Source organism: Chiloscyllium plagiosum, chromosome 7, assembly GCF_004010195.1.
Source record: "Chiloscyllium plagiosum isolate BGI_BamShark_2017 chromosome 7, ASM401019v2, whole genome shotgun sequence".
Classification (NCBI taxonomy): domain Eukaryota; kingdom Metazoa; phylum Chordata; class Chondrichthyes; order Orectolobiformes; family Hemiscylliidae; genus Chiloscyllium; species Chiloscyllium plagiosum.
In genome coordinates, this window is record NC_057716.1 from 33,921,384 (window position 1) to 33,943,194 (window position 21,811).

A 21,811-nucleotide genomic window follows, 5' to 3' on the forward strand; every position below is an offset into this window, starting at 1 on the left:
AGGGGTGGGGATAGTGACAGTGGGGTCTGTGGGGGACATGTCAGCAGAATGCAGGTGAGTGGCGCTGGTGGGGGCGGAAGTGGTGGTGACCACGGCAGTAGGGGTGACGGAAGCCACTGAGCATGTGGCATCAGCGATGATGTAAGGGGCGGAAGTGATGTCACGTGTGATGCATGAGGAATTGTGCGGGGCAGAAATGGTTGTGGGAGTGGCCATGATGGGAGCAGAAGTGACATCATCAATCAGCATGTTGCCCGAAACGTCGATTTCGCTGCTCCTTGGTTGCTGCCTGAACTGCTGTACTCTTCCAGCACCACTGATCCAGAATCTGGTTTCCAGCATCTGCAGTCATTGTTTTTACCTACCTGACTGCACCAGTACTGTACCCCAGAGTTGTCCAGAAAACAGATCTGACGCACCAGTACTGTACCCCAGTATTATAAAGATCTGTCCAGACCATTACTGTACCTCAGGGTTGTCCAGTAACAGATGTGTGCACACCAGTACTGTAGGTCAGTATTATACAGTGACAGACCTGTCCCCACCATTACTGTTCCCCAGTAACAGACCTGGCTGCACAGACCTGAATCCACCAGTAGTGTACTCCAGTATTATACAGTGACAGACCTGTATCCATCAGTACTGTACCCCAGGGTTACACAATCTCAAGAATGTCCCCACGAGTACTGTACCCCAGGGTCATCCAGTGACAGACTTGTCCCCAACAGTATTGTATCCCAGTATTGTACAGCGACAAACCTGTCTACACCATTACTGTATGCGAGTGATAAAGTGACAGCCCTGTCCTCACCAGTTGTGCTCTGCAGTGTTATAACAGTCAGACCTACCCACCAATACTGTTCTCCAGAATTATACAGTGACAGACATTTCCTGCACAGTACTGTACCCGAGTTATACAGTAACAGAGCGGTCCATATCAGTACTGTACCCAAGTGTTGTACAGTAACAGACTGTCCCTATCAGTACTGTGTTCCAATGTTATACAGTAACAGATCTGTCCCCGACCAGTACTGCACCCCAGAGTTATACAGTAACAGACCTGTCCCCATCAGTATTGTGTTCCTGTGTTATACAGTAACAGATCTCTTCCCCCACCAGTACTGTACCTAGAGTTATACAGTAACAGACCTGTCCCCATCAGTATTGTGTTCCAGGGTTATACAGTAACAGATCTGTCCCCCACCATTACTGTAGCCCAGTGTTATACAGTAACAGACCTGTCCCCATAAGTACTGTACCCCGGTGTTATACAGTAACAGACCTGTCCCCCATCAGTACTGTGTTCCAGTGTTATACAGTAACAGATCTCTCCCCCACCGTTACTGTACCTAGAGTTATACAGTAACAGATCTGTCCCCTACCAGTACTGTACCCCAGTGTTATACAGCAATAGGTCTGTCCCCATTAGTACTGTGTTCCAGTGTTATATAGTAACAGACCTGTCCCCCACGAGTACAGTACCCCAGTGTTATACAGTAACAGACCGGTCCCCATTAGTACTGTACCCCAGTGTTATACAGTAACAGACCTGTCCCCATCAATACTGTACCCCAATTTTATACAGTAACAGATCTGTCCAACACCAGTACTGCACCCCAGTTTTACACAGTAACAGACCGGTCCCCATCAGTACTGTACCCCAGTGTTATACAGTAACAGATCTGTCCCACACCAGTACTCTACCCCAGTGTTATACAGTAACAGATCTGTCCCACACCAGTACTGTACCCCAGTTTTATACATAACAGATCTGTCCCACACCAGTACTGTACCCTAGTGTTAAACAGTAACAGACCTGTCCCCATCAGTACTGTACCCCAGTGTTATACAGTAACAGACCGGTCCCCATCAGTACTGTACCCCAGTGTTATACAGTAACAGATCTATCCCACACCAGTACTGTACCCCAGTTTTATACATAACAGATCTGTCCCACATGAGTACTGTACCCTAGTGTTATACAGTAACAGACCTGTCCCCATCAGTACTACCCCCCAGTGTTATACAGTAACAGACCGGTCCCCATCAGTACTGTACCCCAGTGCTATACAGCAACAGATCTGTCCCCCACCAGTACTGTACCCCAGTGTCATACAGTAACAGACCTGTCCCCATCAGTACTACACCCCAGTGTTATACAGTAACAGACCGGTCCACATCAGTACTGTACCCCAGTGCTATACAGTAACAGATCTGTCCCCCACCAGTACTTCATCCCAGTGTTATACAGTAACAGACCAGTCCCCATTAGTACTGTGTTCCAGTGTTATACAGTAACAGACCTGTCCCCATTAGTATTCCAGTGTAATACAGTAACAGATCTGATCCCCACAAGTACTGTACCTCAGTGTTATGCAGTAACAGACTTGCCCCATCTGTACTGTACCCCAGTGTTATACAGTAACAGACCTGTCCCTATCAGAACGTGTTCCAGTGTTATACAGCAACAGATCTGTCCCCCACCAGTACTGCACCCCAGTGTTATACACTAACAGATTTGTCCTTATCAGTACTGTACCCCAGTGTTATACAGTAACAGATCTCTCACCCACCAGTACTGTACCCTAGTTTTACACAGTAACCGACCTGTCCCCATCAGTACTGTGTTCGTGTTATACAGTAACAGATCTGTCCCCCACCAGTACTGTGTTCCAATGTTATACAGTAACAGACCAATCCCCATCAGTACTGTACCCCAGTGTTCGACAGTAACAGCCCTGTCCCCATCAGTACTGTACCCGTGTTATACAGTAACAGATCTGTCCCACATTAGTACTGTACCCCAGTGTTATATAGCAATAGGTCTGTCCCCATCAGTACTGTGCTCCAATGTTATACAGTAACAGATCTGTCCCACACCAGTACTGTACCCCAGAGGTATACAGTATCAGACCTGTCCCCATCAGTACTGTACCCCAGTGTTTACAGCAATAGGTCTGTCCCCATTAGTACTGTGTTCCAATGTTATATAGTAACAGATCTGTCCCCCACCAGTACTGTACCCCACTGTTATACAGTAACAGACCTGTCCCCCACCAGTACTTCATCCCAGTGTTATACAGTAACAGACCTGTCCTCATCAGTAGTGTTCCAGTGTAATACAGTAACAGATCTGATCCCCACAAGTACTGTACCTCAGTGTTATGTAGTAACAGACTTGCCCCATCTGTACTGTACCCTAGAGCTACACAGTAACACACCTGTCCACATCAGTACTGTACCCCAGTGTTATACAGTAACAGATCTGTCCCCAACCACTGTACCCCAGTGTTATATAGCTGTAGTTTGTCCTCATCAGTACTGTACCCCATTTTTTATTAAGTAACAGACGTGTCCCCCACCAGTACTGTACCCTAGTGTTATACAGTAACAGACCTATCCCCCACCAGTACTTCATCCCAGTGTTATACAGTAACAGACCTGTCCCCATCAGTACTGTACCCCAGTGTTATATAGTAACAAACCTGTCCCCCACCAGTACTGTACCCCAGTGTTATACAGTAACAGACCTGTCCCCCACCAGTACTTCATCCCAGTGTTATACAGTAACAGACCTGTCCCCATCAGTACTGTGTTCCAGTGTTATACAGTAACAGACCAGTCCCCATCAGTAGTGTTCCAGTGTTATACAGTAACAGATCTGATCCCCACAAGTACTGTATCTCAGTGTTATGCAGTAACAACTTGCCCCATATGTACTGTACTCCAGAGCTATACAGTAACAGACCTGTCCACATCAGTACTGTACCCCAGTGTTACACAGTAACAGATCTGTCCCCAACCAGTACTGTACCCCAGTGTTATACAGTAACAGACCTGTCCCCATCAGAACTGTACCTCAGTGTTATACAGCAATAGGTCTGTCCCCATTAGTACTGTGTTCCAGTGTTATACAGTAACAGGTCTCTCACCCACCAGTACTCTACCCCAGTGTTATACAGTAACAGACCTGTCCCCATCAGAACTGTACCTCAGTGTTATACAGCAATAGGTCTGTCCCCATTAGTACTGTGTTCCAGTGTTATATAGTAACAGGTCTCTCACCCACCAGTACTGTACCCCAGTTTTACACAGTAACCGACCTGCCCCATCAGTACTGTGTTCCAGTGTTATACAGTAACAGATCTGTCCCCCATCAGTACTGTACCCCAGTGTCATACAGTAACAGACCTGTCCCCATGAGTACTATACCCCAGTGTTATACAGTAACAGACCTGTCCCCATCAGTACTGTATTCCAGTGTTATACAGTAACAGACCTGTCCCCATTAGTGTTCCAGTGTAATACAGTAACAGATCTGATACCCACAAGTACTGTACCTCAGTGTTATGCAGTAACAGACTTGCCCCATCTGTACTGTACCCCAGAGTTATACAGTAACAGACCTGTCCACGTCAGTACTGTACCCCAGTGTTATACAGTAACAGATCTGTCCCCAACCTGTACTGCAGCCCAGTTTTATACACTAACAGATTAGTCCTTATCAGTACTGTGTTCCAGTGTTATACAGTTACAGGTCTCTCACCCACCAGTACTGTACCCTAGTTTTACACAGTAACCGACCTGTTCCCATCAATACTGTGTTCCAGTGTTATACAGTAACAGATCTGATCCCCACAAGTTCTGTACCTCAGTGTTATGCAGTAACAGACTTGCCCCATCCGAACTGTACCCTAGAGCGATACACTAACCGACCTGTCCACATCAGTACTGTACCCCAGTGTTATACAGTAACAGATCTGTCCCCAACCAGTACTGCAGCCCAGTGTTATACAGTAACAGACCTGTCCCTATCAGAACTGTGTTCCAGTGTTATACAGCAACAGATCTGTCCCCCACCAGTACTGTACCCCAGTTTTATACACTAACAGATTTGTCCTTATCAGTACTGTGTTCCAGTGTTATACAGTAACAGGTCTTTCACCCACCAGTACTGTACCCCAGTTTTACACAGTAACCGACCTGTCCCCATCAGTACTGTGTTCCAGTGTTATACAGTAACAGATCTGTCCCCCACCAGTACTGTGTTCCAGTGTTATACAGTAACAGACCTGTCCCCATCAGTACTGTACCCCAGTGTTATACAGTAACAGATCTGTCCCACACCAGTACTGTACCCCAGTGTTATACAGTAACAGACCTGTCCCCACCACTATGGTACCACGATGTTATAATAGTGAACCCTCTCCCTGTCTGTACTGCACTCAATGTTGTTTACTAATAGACCTGTCCTCATCAGTACTGTACACCAGTGTGATACAGTGAGGGTCCTGTCTCTACCAGTAAAATGCCCCAGTGCTGTACAAAGACAGACGTGTCTCCACCAGTATAGTATGTCAGTATAATAGGGAGAGAGACCTGTCCCCAAATGCACTTTGTTGTCCTATGACAACATTGTTATACTGAAATTTATCTGTCACTAGCAGCACTGTACCCTCGTGTTATACTTGAACAAACCTGTCACCGCAAACAGTACCCCAGTGTTACACAGTGACAGACCTATCTCCACTAGCAGTGTACCCCGGTGACTTACAGTGAAAGACCTGTCTCTAGCAATACTGTACTCCAAGTGTTATACATTGACTGATCTGTCGCCACCACTATTGTAGCCCAACGTTATACACTGACAGACCAGTCCTCACCAGTACTGTTGCCCATTGATATACAGTGATAGAACAGAAGGGCTTCTGCCCGAAACGTCGATTCTCCTGCTCCTCCGACGCTGCCTGACCTGTTGTGCTTTTACAGCACCACATTTTCGACGCAGCCCTGTCTCTACCATTACAGCTACTCATGATAGACCTATGCCCACCAGTGCAGTACCTCACTGTTAGGCAGAGAGAGACCTGCCCCTAACAGTACTCCAAAGGGATTTTACATGTACATTAAGGACAAAAGGGTAACTAGGGAGAGAAGTGTTTAGAGGGATATGGGTCAAGTGCTGGCAAATGGGACTAAGATTAGGTTAGGATATCTGGTCAGCATGGACAAGTTCGACCAAAAGATCTGTTTTCATGCTGTACATCTCTATGACTGTTGTGTTCCCTGCAGTACCGTACCCTGATATTATGTAGTGATTTATCTTTCCCCATCAGTATTGCGCCCCAATGTTATATAATGACAGAGCTGTCTCCACCAGCACAGAACCTCAGTGTTATACAATTGACAGAGCTGTCTCCACCAGTATTGTCACTCAGTGTTACAGAAAGACAGACCTGTCTCTATTAATAGAATATTCCAGTGCTACACACACACCTATCTCCACAAGTACAGTACCTCAGTACTATATGCAGACAGACCTGTCCCCAACAGTACTGTAACCCTAGGGTTATACAATGACTTTGATTTGATTTATTTATTGTTACACGTGCATAAGTATAGTGAAAATCTTTGTTTATGAGCACTACAGGCCTAAGCATGGACATACAGATCATAGGGTGATATACAAAAAAAAAGCAAAATGACAATCGGGCCCTCACCAGTACTTACCCCAATGTTACACAGTGACAAACCTGCCACCACCAACATTATAAGCCACTGTTACAGATCTGTCCTCACGAATGTTGTAACCCAGGATTATACAGTGACAGCTGGTTCCTCACCAGCAAACCACACCTTTGTTACACAGTGACAGACCTGTCCTCACCTTACCGTGTTATACAGGGACAGACCTGACACTGCCAGTACTTTGCCACAGTATTGTACTGTGACAGATCTGTCCCCACTAATATGGTTATACAGTGGCAGACCTGATCCAACAGCAAAGTAACCCAGTGCTATACAGTACCAGAACAGTCATGACCTGTACTCTACTCCAGTATTACACAGTGGTAGATCTCGCCCCACCAGTAGTGAACCCAACAGACATCTCCAAACCAGTGTTATACAGTGACAGAACTGTCTTCACCAGGACTGTACTACAGTTATATGCGTCAAGAATGTGGTGCTGGAAAAGCACAGCCAGTCAGGCAGCATCCGAGGAGCAGGAGAATCTACATTTCGAGCATAAGCTCTTCATCAGCTTATAATCAAAACGTCGATTTTCCTGCTCCTCAGATGCTGCCTGACCAGCTGTACTTTTCCAGCACCACACTCTTCAGCTCTGATCTCCAACATCCCGCAGTCCTCACTTTCTCCACACGGTTATAAGGGACAAACCTGTCCTCATCAGCACATAACACCGTGTTTATACAGTGACAAACCTATCCCCACCAGTACTGTAACACTATGTTATACAATAACAGACCTGTCCCCATCTGTACTGTACCCCAGTGTTCTACACTGACAGACCTGTACTGAGCAGTACAGGACTGTATTGCTACACAGTGACAGACCTGTCCGAACCACTATATTACCCCACTGTTATTCATTTGTAGACCTGTCCCCACCAGCATACTACCCCACTGGTGTACAGACCTGTTCCCACCAGTCCTCCATCTTAGTATTATACACTGACAGTTCCCGCCAGTACTGTAGCCCAATGTTATATGGTGATAGACCTGTCTCTACCAGTACAGTATCTCAGTGTTATACAGAGACAGATCTGTCACTAGCAGCACTCTATTGTACAAAGTCAGATGTGTCCCTCGGCAATACTACACCCCAATATTATACAGGGATTTACCTGTCCCCACCACTACTGCAGCCCAGTATTATGCAATGACCGATGTGTTCTCACCACTACTGTATCCCACCTTTATAGTGACAGAAGTGTCCCCACCAGCACTGTAGCCCAAAGTTATACAGTAACAGACTGGTCCCTGCCTGTGCTGTCCACCCAATGTTATGCAGCGACAAACCTGCTATCACTAGCATTGTAAGCCACTGCTATACATCTGTACTCACGAGTGTTGTACTCAAGATTATTCAGTGACAGGGAGGTTCCCCACCAGTGAATTGCACCTTTATTATACAGGGACAGACCTGATGACACGAGTACCCCAGTGTTATACACTGTCACACTTCTCCTGGACAGTACTGCATCCCAGTGTTATACAGTAACAAACATGTCTCCATCAGTAATTCATACCAGTATTAATCAGGGCCTGACTTGTCCCCACCAGTATTGTATCCCATAGTGATAGTGACTAACCTAGCTCCAACAATACAGTAGCCCAGTATTATAATGCGACAGACCAATCACCACTATTATAGTACCTTAGTATTATACAGAGACACACCTGTCCCCAACCGCACTTTGCTCTACAGTAACAGGTGTATCCCCACCAGCACTGCACCCCAGTGTAATGCAATGACAGATCTGTCCTCACCAGTACTGTTCCCCATTGTTATGTGTCAAAACCACCACCAGCAGCACTGTAAGGCACTGCTATAGGATTGTCCACACAAGTGTTGTAATCCAAGATTATACAGTGACAGCTGGTTCCCCACCAATAAACTGCACCATTATTATACTGTACAGGGATAGACCTGGCATCACCAGTGCAGTATGCCAGTGGTATACACTGTCTCACCTGTCTTGAACACTACTGTATTCCAATGTTATACAGTGACAAACATGTCTCCATCAGTAAATCACACTAACTTGTCCCCACCAGCACTGGACCCCCATGGTGATAGAGACTGACCTGTCTCCACCCATATTATACTCCTTTGCTATACAAAGACTGTATCAGTCCGTCTCTACCAATACAGCAGCTCAGTATTCTACAGAGACAGACCTTTTCCCAACAGCACGATGTTGTACAGTGACAGATGAAACCCCCAGCAGAACTGTACCCTGGAGATAAACTATGGTTTATCTGTCCCCAGCAGTATTGCACCCAACTGTTATAGCAGGTCATACCTGTGCTCACCAGTGATATTCCCCATTGTTATACAGTTGTCGATCTCTGCTCCACTACTGTATCCCAGTGTTATACAGTGACAGTTCAGTGACATCTATCCATATCCCAGTGCTGTACAGAGACAAACCAGACCCCACCCATACTCTACCCTAATTTTATTCAGTTACACACCGGTCCCCACCAGCACTATACCCCAGAGTTTTACACTGACATACTTTTCCACGCCTGTATTCTACCTCACTGTCCTCACCAGTACTGTATCCTAGTGTCATACACTGACAAAATAATCACCACCAGTGCTGTACCCCAGTGTTATAGACTGACAGACTGGCCTCACAAGTCCAGCATCCGCCAATTATACACAGTGACATCTCTCCGCCCACACCAGTATTATATACAGCCAAACTGCATTCTTCTTACAGTACCCCAGTGTTATACAGAGATAGACCTACTCCCACCAGTACAGCACATTGAATGCCCATTGAAACACTCACTGTGACAGCTGTATATCAATCTGAACTGGCTCTTCTCATGTACAGCTCCAAATCATCATTCAACAATCTGGCCTTATCCAATCTGCTATCCTTCAGTTCAGTTGTGAATGTTCCAATCTTGCTTCTTCTGCACTATAGTGCCATTTCACCGCCCTCATCCTGCAGTCATATGTCTAGTGAAGTTCTCTCTTCCCCTAACAAACCCCCGCAGTCCCCTATATGCCATGTGACAATACTGTCTGCTGCTCTTCCTAACATGGTGTTCTGTCTCTGACAAGGTTTATTTTCTGTTTTGGGAAGTACCAGTTGTACAGGAGCAAGAAGAGTAGAGTTATCCCCTACTCCATGTCCCCAACAAGGCACTTTTGGAGAAGATAAATTCCAAAAACCTGAATACTTGCTCTGCAGAAATTCACCAGAGATCCTCAGATTACACCACCCAAACCCAGGACCACTTTCATATGGAAGGTCAAGGGCAGCAGACACATGGGGATACCACCACTTGCAGGTTCCCCTCCAAGTCACTCACCATCCTGACACCGAAATATATCGCCACTCCTTCACTGTTGCAAAGTCAAAGTCCTGGAATTCCCTCCCTGAGTGCATTGTGGGTCAACAATGGTTCAAGAAGGCAGTGCAATATCACCTTGTCAAGGGCAACTAGGGACAGGAAATAAATACTGGCCAGCCAGCAATACCCACATCCCACGAGTGAAATAAAACTAAAAAAAAATCTTGTTCCAGTTTCAGATACTGCACCTGACTGAGCTAGCCTTTTCCACTGACTCGTTTTACAAAATAACTTGAACCACACACAGATATTACCTTTCCTCAGCAGCCCAGCTGTGAGGTGCTAAAGGGAAGGGGCAGTAATTGTTTCTGCATAAGCTCTCAGTTTGATTTTAGTGTCTGAAAAATTGGCAGTTCAACAACTCATGCGTTGTCGTACAATTCATGGAAGAAAATATAACAGAGCCTTCAGTGAGCATAACATCACATTTATGACTATTGCATTCTACAATTTGTGCACACCCATTGTACGTACCCTCTTAAAGGGGGACATACTTTGGTGAAAATGCATGGTCTGCTGCTTGAAAAGTCTGTTTAAACAAGAGATTTCACCAAAAACCCGAAGAATCATCACCAAAAACATACCGCTAAATAATGGGGGAAAATTTCATTGAATTTTGAATCAGAAAATTTTGTTTCTCTGTACACGGGCAGCGTTGTAACAAATAAATAAAAGCAAGCCTCACTTTTCACTTGAAGTTTTTTTTAAACTATACAGAGAAATAAAAGTTCTGTTTCACCCAAAATTAAATTATGCAATGGATAACAATGAAATGAGGAAGATTGTCACTTTTTCCATTGGAGGATATCCTTCTTAATTTAAAAAATATCAAAAATCTTTCAAATAAGCAGCTATTTTTACACCTTCAGTATCCAAATACACCTAACTATCAAAACACAATCGCAAAGCAACCAGTAATTAACCTGTCCATTCTGTAGTGAGTCATTTTGAGAATTACAATTTGCTGCAGAATTTCTTCTGACACATTTGACTTTCTCCTATTAACGAAACTCAAACTGTTTCTCAGTTTCCAGTTAACGTCAGCGCTTGGAGCAAGACAAATACTTGGGGGGGAATATTTTTATAAGCTATTATCTCCATTTTATTTGAAGAACTAGTGAAAGCATATCAGATATAAACAGCAGTATTTCCAATTCAAGACCTGAAACAAGCACTTCGCCCCAATTAACTCAGCGCTTGCTTAAGCACTTTCCAAACTCGTTTTTATGAATGAGAAAACAATCAATAATTTCAGACCACAAAAGAAATACTTATTTTAAACAAAAAAAAAGAGGCACAGGACAGCAAATATTGGAAACCACTCGCTAAAACTTTGGAAGGAATCAATCCATAAAATTTAACGACTTTCACCAGCTGACCTAGTGATAAAATAATGCCAAAGCAGGGAACATTGATGCTCACATTTACAAATAATCTCATGTTCCCAGGTGAAAGGCTACAAGCTGTGCCACTATTCCTGCCATACCGCACAACATCCTCCTGACCTCACCTGAGTCCAAACAGGTGAGACCCTCCAACTTGTAATTTACATCAATTTGCATGCATTTGCTGTTTATATTTGCACACAAAAATATTTTTATATTTGTTTCGTGTATATTGATGAACTTTGACCTGATTAAACGTTGTGCATTGGCTGAGTTTTGTGGAAAGAACAAATACTTTAGAAATGAGAGCAGAAAGTTTTGAATGGACAGAGCCCCAGGACAAACGTTTATCTTGACACATGCATCAGTCACAAAATTAGCATTAATAAATGAAGAGGGGAAAATTAAAGTGGATACAACAACTTTTTTTGACCAAAAAAAACAAATGCTGGGAATCTGAATGAAAAGTTGATTTTTTTTTTTGCAGGTGCAAAAGAGGAAAGTCGTAGGTTACTTGCCTTTGACAGGTGCACAGCTCCCACCAGAAACCACTAATTCTGCCCCCTCCTTATTCTATATGCTTCCAGAATGTTCTTCCTTGATTCCATGCTAACAAAACCAGATCCTCAAAGCACATATGCCTGGAGCATACTTCACCTTCACTGTCTGTCACTAAAAATTTACCCCCACCCCCAACACCACCCCAAATTCAACTAATCACTTTGTTCCTCTCATTGCTGCTTTTTACTTTAGGTTAAAATGTTTGTCAAGTGACAAATTCCTCTTGGTGGGGGTACAGTTTATTTTCCGTTAAACATGCGTGCAATAGCATTGTCACAAAGCATACACTCGGAGGACACATCTGTGACTGAAGGGCTGGTCGCAGTTAAGCAGAACCTTGCAAACTTTCTCCAGCACTTTGGAGACATGTGCTACAAATTTACTCACTCAACATAAGTGACAGTACTGTCTAGACAGCAGAAAATATGACTCAAAGTCATCATCCCCCCCTTGCATAAATCTAATTGTTTACTCTGTGCTGCTCACAGCCAACAGCAAATAATTCACACACTTAAAAAGGAAAGCAGTAACTAAATGTTTACGATGTAGGAGATAATCTTCTCTCGTGCCTGATGCAGTCCCTGAATGATAGCTGCTTAATAATCTGGCAAAAAGTTTAATATATTCAATATTGAGAGAGACAAGCTATCTCCACAGAAGACTGGCTCAACATCAGCATTTCTTTTCTCCTTTCTGTGGACGACTTACTTTTGTTGCAATTTAATGTCAAAGTAACATCCCCAACTTTCTTCACTGGTGGCTTACTTTAAGGGAAGAGTAAGGTATGAATGATACATAAACTTTTATCAAAGTGGGCGGAGAGGGAATAGAATGAAGTGTTTACTGAAAATTGCAGGCAAGGCTGAACCATTAGCATTGGTCCTCACTGGCTCAATCAGTTGCAGATATACAAGAGATGGGGATTTGGGGAATGTCGGGCAATAGGATTAAATCAAATGTAAACTGATGGCAAACAAAGCGGTTCAACATTCATTCATTCCCACCAGATTTGCTCCCCCGATTATCAGCCAAGACAATTCTGAGCTTTACCGCTTAGACAGTTCCAAGATAATATCAGCACCACGCTAACGAACAGTTTACCAGCATGGTGAATTTGTACACAGATCCCAGGGTCCTTTATCTTACTTATACCAGCACATGATCACACAAACAAAATCATGGAAGAGGACATGCCGAGGTCCCAACACTCTCATTGTGCCATTCCCTTAATTACTCCAACAGATTTGCAGCATGTAACATTTGGAAACAGTACTCAGAGAAACTCAAACAGCTTCGCCAAATACAGCTCCACGTTTGAAGGGACAAAATCTGTACTTATATACTCGGGCGCTTTCCATTGCTCCGAAGTAGGGCACCAAGAATTACTTGTTAAAAAAAAGGTGCAATTTGATTTCCCTCAAAAAGGTTATACTCAAAACTCAAAACCAGGTGATTGAGAAAGAATAGATTTAGTTTCTGATTTATAAACACACACACCTTCCTTCTTGCAACTAGAATGAGTCATGGGCTGGGCTGGGCTGGGCTGTGCACCCATAATTCTACAGCTCAGAGAGGCCATTCAGCCCACTTTGTCACTGCTGACTCATCGAGAAACCTATCCTGATTAATCCCACAGTCTTGCCTTTCCTCAAAGCCCTGGAAGTTTTTCTACATCGATTATTTCTAAATATTAACTGCCTGTCAATAATACTGGGCATTGAACACTCCAAAGAAACTGAGACATCAGGATAAATGAAACCAAGAAAACAGAGAATGCACATAAATCTGCCATTTATTCTCCACTACTCAACTAGTTGTTCACTACAGTTTTGTCAGGAGAGCAACAGAAAATATAACAACACAAAACCTGCAGCATCCCGGAACAGATACGGTTTTGATGATTCTATAACCTTTTTTTTCCCAGTAATCGGACAACCTGTGACAAGTTTGTACCCTTTCGAGTTGACTTCTTAACAAAGTACAGCAAGATAAAGACATCTTAGGGCTGCCACATAACCTTCCTACTGTGTCATTACAGCCACAGGAAAACAACTCCCCAGACTCTTAGAAACTGAAATTCAGATCAAGAAAGGTCTTTTTTTTAAACCACCACCCCAAGCATACCCTGCTAGAGCAGTTTGCTCTCATCAGCTTCTGTTAGGGTTGAGAAGAAAGTAATTATCTTTTGAACAGGTTTTTAATTTTTGCTGCGTTTCCTCTCATGCAGATGCATCATGAAATCTTTCAAAACCTTCAGTGTGACACCACAGCTCACAATGGTGGAGACGTGAAGTAGTCTTCTTACTTAGGGGAAAGCCACAGAATCTCAAAACCATTTGAATCCTTAACTTAAGAGAAAATACATTGTCAATCTATCTTTACTGATTTCTTTTCCCCGTGATTTTGCAAAGGGAACTACACTAACAAATCAATTACGCTCTACACACTAAATCCATCACCATTATTGCATTATCATGTATTCTTTGACTATTTTTGTCTTTTACCTTTGAGTATGTTCAAAACTTTAACAAGAAGGGTTTGCTCCCCAATTAGTGTCTTCCACTGCAACATTGAACCTTCTCTGTCACAATCCATTGACATTCTTTCTGTCTCTTCCAGGTCACTATCATGCCAAGGAAAGGAAAATCTACTGCACAAATGTAGAAGTTTCCAACAACAGACAAGCAACACCACTGAACACTGACCTCAGATCTCAACCTAGTAATAGCAAATGTTCCCTTCCAGTATGAAACAGGTAAACAGGCATAAGGAGGAATAAGTGTACTTGATATCTACTTGTAGCCGGTGGAGTGTGGGAGAAAGCAAAACTTGGTCCAATTGTTAAAACAAGCCCATCTTGGTTTACAACAGAAGAACAGCCACACACATTTTCTGAAAGAAAAGGTAAACTTCCCTTTTCTACAACTGAAGATAATAAGCAGCTCGGACTTTTTTACTGCATTGCTAATTTCTTTATACATTTTTTTCCTCTTGCCTAAAAAAAAAATTTCAACAACTGCAGCAAGTGGACAGACATCTAAGGACTTTCAAACTCCACCAATACAGGTTTCCTCTCAAAAAGACACTTTATATTGCCCTTGTAAACTTTCAGCATGGGGTTAGCCCACCTTATTGACAAATCCATTGCAATGACTAATGTTCTATACGTATACACCAGGAGCTCATCCTACACTTTGCATTACCTCCATTTCTGTCTAACACATTTGCTGTGTTTTCACTTTCTTAGGTGACAGATGACCACAAAATCACCACTCCTGTTCTGTTGGAAGGTATATATTTTTTAAAAAACCGTCAGAGTTGGAGTTCCACACCTCCCTTCCTGGAGGGTGTGTTACTGATGTTTTAAAGTTTACAACATTCTGCAGCTGAATAAGTTCCACAACTACTTGTAAAGAAACAAAAAAGGGCTCAGCAGCACAAAACATAGTGTTTTATTAACTAGAATTACCAGCACTTGGTGCTCCCCAGTCCCCTGCTTTTACTAGCCCCAAAGACAAGCATGGATCGACAATAATTCACATTTCACCCCCGATACATGCAGCAAAAATCATCGATGGCCCCAGTATTTAGGATGCCTGGCAGCCCCAATCTAGCGTTAATTTTTTTTTTAAATAAATAAGCCAGGACACGTTTACATCTAATTAGTGCAACAGGGAAAAATATTCATACTGTCGGGCATCTGCCATCTCCCACTCCTCCTCAGAAATACACTACAAGGCAGCAGAGGGTGGGTGTACAGATTAAAAATATAACACATAGACAAGGTTAGGAAAATGAGTAAGACTCAACTGCTGTAAGAGACAGAGAACTGAGCCCCTCTCCCACAATGAGCAACAAACCAGGATCGGTAGTCTCAGCAAAGACAATTTATCCAGATGTGCCTCAAAGGCTGACACACACACACACATACCAGCAATGCACACAAGGCGTGTTCTACTGCACTCCTTTCAAATGCCGGTTTTCAACTTTTCAAAAATCCATCTGCCCCGCGTATCGATCAGAACAACACATGGTACAAAACACAAACAAACACACACACACAAATTGACTTCCTCAGAACACTGCCTCTAAATAGCAACAAACAACTTATCAAGAGTAGACTGTAAACATGGCTGCCTGCACCAACAACCATCTGGGTTTTAAAAATACATCTTTTTCAAAATATGATCATTGCATTTCCGTTTGACATTGTTCATGAAATAAAGCAATAATGCACTCTCCTCCAAAAGACAAGCAACACAACTTCCCTTATCCATGTTTTTCAATCTAACATGCTTGTTTTCCTTTGGAATCTATGTTCTGATACATTCTGCCTTTTCTATATTAATGTTATATTTAGTTAAGTATGGATGCATTCTCTGGAGCAGTATGCAAATTCTTCAAGAAAGAAATATCAGGGATTGTGCACCAGCATCACAGAGTTAGAGCAACTTTCTTTTCTGTGCCAAACTTAGCAAGTTTAAAGTACCATATGCTACACAAAATGTTCAGTAAATAACAAACTTTCTGATTTAGATTGAGTTTCAAATCTTTCCTTCACATTATTTGCACTTTTATTTTGTTCTGCTGTTGAATAATGGAGAAAATAGAATAAATGAGGTTTGCTTTTGGAGGAATTAAGGAAGGAAATGGGGAAGTGTCTTTCTAATTTGCAATCAGAATATGCAACATATAATTTAAATGTTTTTGACATCAATCATTGAACATTTTTGAGAAAAACAAATCTTAAATTAACAAGATACAAAGTTAGGTTCAGATTGCTGTTCTTAGAAAAAAAAGAGGGTTTTCAGAAAATTGCACAACACCAAACTCCAAAAATGAAAACCTAACTGATTGTCAATTCTTACAAAAAGGTGCTTTATTTTCTTTTCAGATGTAAAAATATGATTTAATTTTGAAATTTTAATTCAAATGGGTTTTAAAACAAGCGATAAAAGGTTTCGCTATTGCAATATTAGTAGTGAGAACATACATGGCCCTATTTATTGCAAATTAATATTTCACTCTTGCAATACTATCATCAACATGTATGGTGCCATTTATTGCAAACTAAACATGCATCTATTTCAAACCTATTGGGAACTTGCAGGTAATAAATATTCAAAATGATCTAACATTTTAAGGAATATCTGCATAGTTGTGCTGTCGTTACATGGGACAAGGGAAGGAGGTAGCAAACACACTCAACAAGACAGAAGCAGAGTCAATAAACATTTAGAAATTAAAAAAGTGAGTCGATATAAAGGCTGACCTCTGCTTTTTAGGGACAGAGTAGTCGACTTCAATCACCTTGCCATGAAGCTCCACTTTGCCTGAAGTTGAAAAAGAAACAACAATGAGTATAAATTGAATTTTATTTGAAAGGAGTGAGTTAGGTAGTGAGACAGAGTCCCACATGTGGGGAGCCGAAATGTAACAGCTGCATGTTGCCAATCCCACTGTAACAAGTTATTGCTCCCCTCCCCCCCTCAAACCAGGCAGGCAACTTCTCCTGAACTAAATATGGTAGGGGTTGGGGGGGAAACATTAAAACACTCAAAATAAAATATCCCTCCCATTACCCCATTAGGATATATATATTTTTTAAATGCCCCTCCATCTGAAGGGGCTTGAAAGTGAAAGCAGTCCAGGGAAGGAGGCATGAGTGGAAATGCAACTGTCCTGTTGAAAAGGGGAGAGAAGGTGCAAATGGGAGGGGGGGGGGAGAAGACACAAGAAGACCCATGTGTCAAAGAGGAGAAAGAAAGGGAGAGGGGTGGTGTGTGGAGGAAAGAATGAAAAAAAAGTGAGGTGTGTGGGAAAGGGAGGGAGAGAGAGAGATCTGAACACTCTTGATTAACAAAATGAAGGACGGGGGCGCCATGCTCTTGAGAGCTAGCCCGCTTTTTTGAATTTCAAATAACATTAAAATAAAAGGTTGTTGCAGTGTGGAAGTGTGGGGTGGGGGAGGTGAAGGGGAGGGTGGGGAGACAGGTATGTGAGTCTCAATATGCAAGAGTGTGTCAAGACAGAGAGCCCCCCTACCCTGGGGTAAAGGGTGGGGTGGGGGTGCTGTCTGTCACCCCCGCCCAACCCTGGGGGTGGGGGTATTTAGGATGAGGGTCCCCTCCTCTCTCCCTCTGCAGCCCCTTCCCTTCCCCCCGTCAGTATTTCACACATTCTCTCTCTCTCTCTCCTCTCTCCCTCCTTCCTCGCTCCCCCTCTCCTCCTTCCCTCTCTCCTCACTCCGGACCCCGGGCACCCCCGGCCGGGACACCTCGTAAAAAGCGGGTCGCCCCCCCGGGGAGGAGGGCACGGGTGTCCCCTGGGGCTCAGCCCCTCCCGGCTCCCATCAATAAAATCAGAGGAAAAAAATCCAGGAAAAATACCCCGCGGACACCCAGAGAGAGAGAGAGAGAGAGGGACAGGGGGGGCTGGGCTGGGCTCTCCCTCTGTGTGATTGAAGTGTGTGTGTGTGTGGGTATTAATCCAGCTTAAATACCCCTCCTCAAGCACACTCCACCCCACACACCCACACAAACACCCAGACACAGGGAGGTAGACAAAGAGTGGACAGGGGGCCAGACTGGACTCTTTCCTCTGTGTGTGTGTTTACAGGGGGTAATAAACCACCTCAAATACCCCCCTCCGACACCACCCCTTCCACTCTCACCCACACAGACCCAGACAAACACAGGGAGGAAAAGAGAGGGGAGGGGGAACAAGTGGGTTAGGCTGGGCTCTTCCTCTGTGTGTGTGTGTTCATTCACAGGGGGTAATAAAACACCTTAAATACCCCTCATCAGACACCCCCCATACACACACCTCTTCACAAACCACGGGGGGGGGGGGGGGGTTGGACAGAGAAGAGGAAACAGGGGACTGGACTCTCCCTGTGTGTCTGTGTGCAAGAGTTTATGGAAAAAAAAACTCCATCATGTAACCCTCAGATGCCAGACCCTCACCCCTTCCTCCTTCCCTGACCAACACAGGGAGGGTAACAGAAAGAAGATAGAGAGGGAGGAAGAGAGAAAGTCAGGGAAAGGGGCAATACACCACCTCCAGTACCCCTGCCTCACCCTTACACATCATTCCCTCACTTGCTCAAATATCTAAACAGAGACAGCCAGGAGGGCTGACTGTCCCTCTGTGTGTACAAAAGTGACAGATCTCCTCAAACACTCCTCCCCTCACTCAACTCAACAAGGAATCTAACTCATGTCTCTCTGTTTTTTATATTTAACAAGAGGAGGGATAGACATCTTAAGTATCCACCTCCCCTCACATCAACCATCTCTTCCTCACTGTCCCCCAACAGGGAAAGTTAAGTCCTCATCCTCTCTGTTGTGTGTAGATGATTGGGGGAAGAGAGGGTGATACACCAATACCCTCCCACCCCCTTCGCATCAACGTTTCCTCCAAAAACATCCTCCTCCCTCACTCTCCAACGAGGAGGTTGGGAATCCCCTCTGGATTGGAGCAGATGCATTTTTTGATGCATGTGCTAGTTGCTTGTTGAGTTCCCCCACCTTGGAGGGTCCTAAAAGTGTGAGCAATAGACAGGGGCAAAAACAAAACAAAAGGGATTGGTGCAGGGAGAGCTCCAACACATTCAACTGCCTCCAGCCAGCCAGAGAAATAAATAACAGGGACGCGAAAATAAAAAGTTGGATGTCCAGTGGTGGGTGCTTCTGCACAGCTTCTTTTTAAGCTCACTCTGGGGAGAGTGAGAGAACTCTATAGAGGCAACAACCCAGCCCTCCTCTCTCTCTCTCTCTCTCTGTGTATGCTGTTCCTCCAGATGCACGGGAAGATCCCACAGCACTCACCGGACAGGGTCTCGATGACTCTAATCGCCGCGTTCTCGTCGGGGCAATCCACGAAGGCATAGCCGGATTTGAGGAGGACTTCCCCGATGCAGAGCTCCCTCTGCTCGCACAGTTGCTGGAGGTCGGCGGCGGTGACACTTGAACTCAGATTGCCAATGTACAACTTGTTCATGATCTCTCCAACCAACCAACCACCCCCACTCCCCGGCCTACCTCCCTCCCTTCCCCTGTCTCTGCCTATTCCACAGAAACACACACAAGTCCGCCTCCAAACAACTCAACTGCTCCCGCACCGAGAGACAAAAGCTAAGCGAGTCCCGGACTCAAACTGTCGCTTACGACGCTCCTTTGCTTTAAGCACCGCCTCTAAATAAATCAGACTTAAAAATATCAGAGAAAAAAAATTGGAGCCCACGTGGTGCTTTGCAAAGATACCAGGAGGATGGAAATCAGTGACAGAGAGGGTCTCTGTGTGAATGTGTGTGTCTCTGTGTCTGCCTGTGGTCTCCATGTGATCATGTATGTCTCTATGGTCTCATATATGTGTGTCTGCCTGTGGTCTGTGTGTGTCTGTCTGTACTCTGTGACTGTGTCTCTGTGGTTGCCTGTAATCTGTGTGTATGTCTGTCTGCCTGTACTCTGTGACTGTGTCATGTCTGCCTGTACTCTCTCTATGTGACTGTCTCTGTGCTTGCCTGTGATCTCTGTGCACCTCTGTGACTCTGCCTCTGTATCTGTGTCTCTGCCTGTGATCTCTATATGTGTATGTCTCAGTGTGTCTGCTTGTGATTTCTATATTGTGTGCATGTGTATGTGTCTATGTGTGTCTGTGTTTCTGTTTCACTATCTGTATGGATAAAGTGTAGCAATCGCAAAAGCAAGGCCCTGATGGAGAGATTTATCTCCATTCCCCTATCTCCTCCTCCCTCAACATAACCCTTCTTTGGAGTCAAGGGCCCGTCCACCCTAGGCTCACCCACTCAGGGAAAGCTGAGGATTTCAGGCATAGGGGCAAAAGAGTCCAATATTTTTAATCACTGTCCATGAATTGGCCCAACCCAAAGTTAATGAACGATCGGAGACAGAATTCATCACTTGGAAATGAAGGTGCTGGTGGAACCGGACCATCTTTGAATTGAATCTGCAACACGTTTCGCAGCTGATATCATTAGCAGGAATTTTTGAGGGGGACATTTAACACCACACCACCCTCACCCCCCACCCCCCCATGGTGTTAGGTGCCGTCCACTCAGATCAGTTGCCCATAGATCCCACTGAGCAAATTTCGGGAAGTTACTGAAAGAGACGGAAAGGGAAAAGACACCCCTAACCTGGGATGGACGAACCCAGTTCAGTACAAACCACAACAACCAAAATAAACCCCAACCAGTCCCCCACCCCGTTACCTTCTCAGTTTTTGTTTTGATCATCCCTTAAATGTGTTTAGGTCGTGCCTCAAAAACCATCCGAGGTGAGTCTGGAGAATTTGTGTCAGCTCTCGGTGCACACAGCAAGATCCCACACATAGCAATTCCATCAATAAATAACCTGTTTGAGTGCACTCTCCCAGAGGGACAATCCAATAAAAGAAGCAGTCATGCTTAGAATTGAAGATATTGGTCATCTAGGAACTCCATGTTGAGGTATAGGGGATGAGTCAGACCAGTGTGTATTATTTGCACATTTTGGTGTTGCTGTGTAACTCCAGTATTGTCTGGTTTTGTTTGTTTGATCTGTATGTGTTGATGTTGATTGACAGTTTTTTTGCTTCAAAAATATACCTTTTGTATAAATAATCATCTGCAAGTACATACAAAGGTTCTAAATCAGTTTTGTACGATCTTTGCAGGGAAAAAAACCCAAAAACATTGGAATTTTGACATTTCTTAGAGCTCCTCAGCAGTGCAATAAACAATCAATTTTTCAATGTATAATTTCAGTTACATCACACGGTAAATGTTTGCTATAAATTCTGTGTGTTACGATCGAGCCCTCCACTACCACCTGATGAAGGAGCGTCGCTCCGAAAGCTAGTGTGCTTCCAATTCCATTCCTGAAGAAGGGCATGTGCCCGAAACATCGAATCTTCTGTTCCCTAGATGCTGCCTGACCTGCTGTGCTGTTCCAGCAATAAAGTTTCAGC

General features: G+C 44.0%; 2 protein-coding genes across 5 annotated transcripts in view; both read right to left on the minus strand.

Annotated features, from left to right (window-relative positions):
- LOC122551888 (insulin-like growth factor 2 mRNA-binding protein 2) overlaps positions 1-19,869 on the minus strand; it is a 147,202-nt gene extending 127,333 nt beyond the window's left edge. Inside the window, exons 1-2 of the mRNA XM_043694461.1 lie at positions 19,669-19,869; positions 17,112-17,172 (exon numbers count right to left, since the gene is read on the minus strand). Coding sequence (XP_043550396.1) covers positions 17,112-17,172; positions 19,669-19,840 — 233 coding nt within the window. The 5' untranslated portion in view covers positions 19,841-19,869. The remainder of the gene's footprint in view (positions 1-17,111; positions 17,173-19,668) is intronic.
- Positions 1-21,811, minus strand: part of LOC122551460 (sentrin-specific protease 2-like) — a 425,299-nt gene that overhangs the window by 178,722 nt on the left and 224,766 nt on the right. The gene's annotated exons all lie outside the window — the stretch shown is intronic.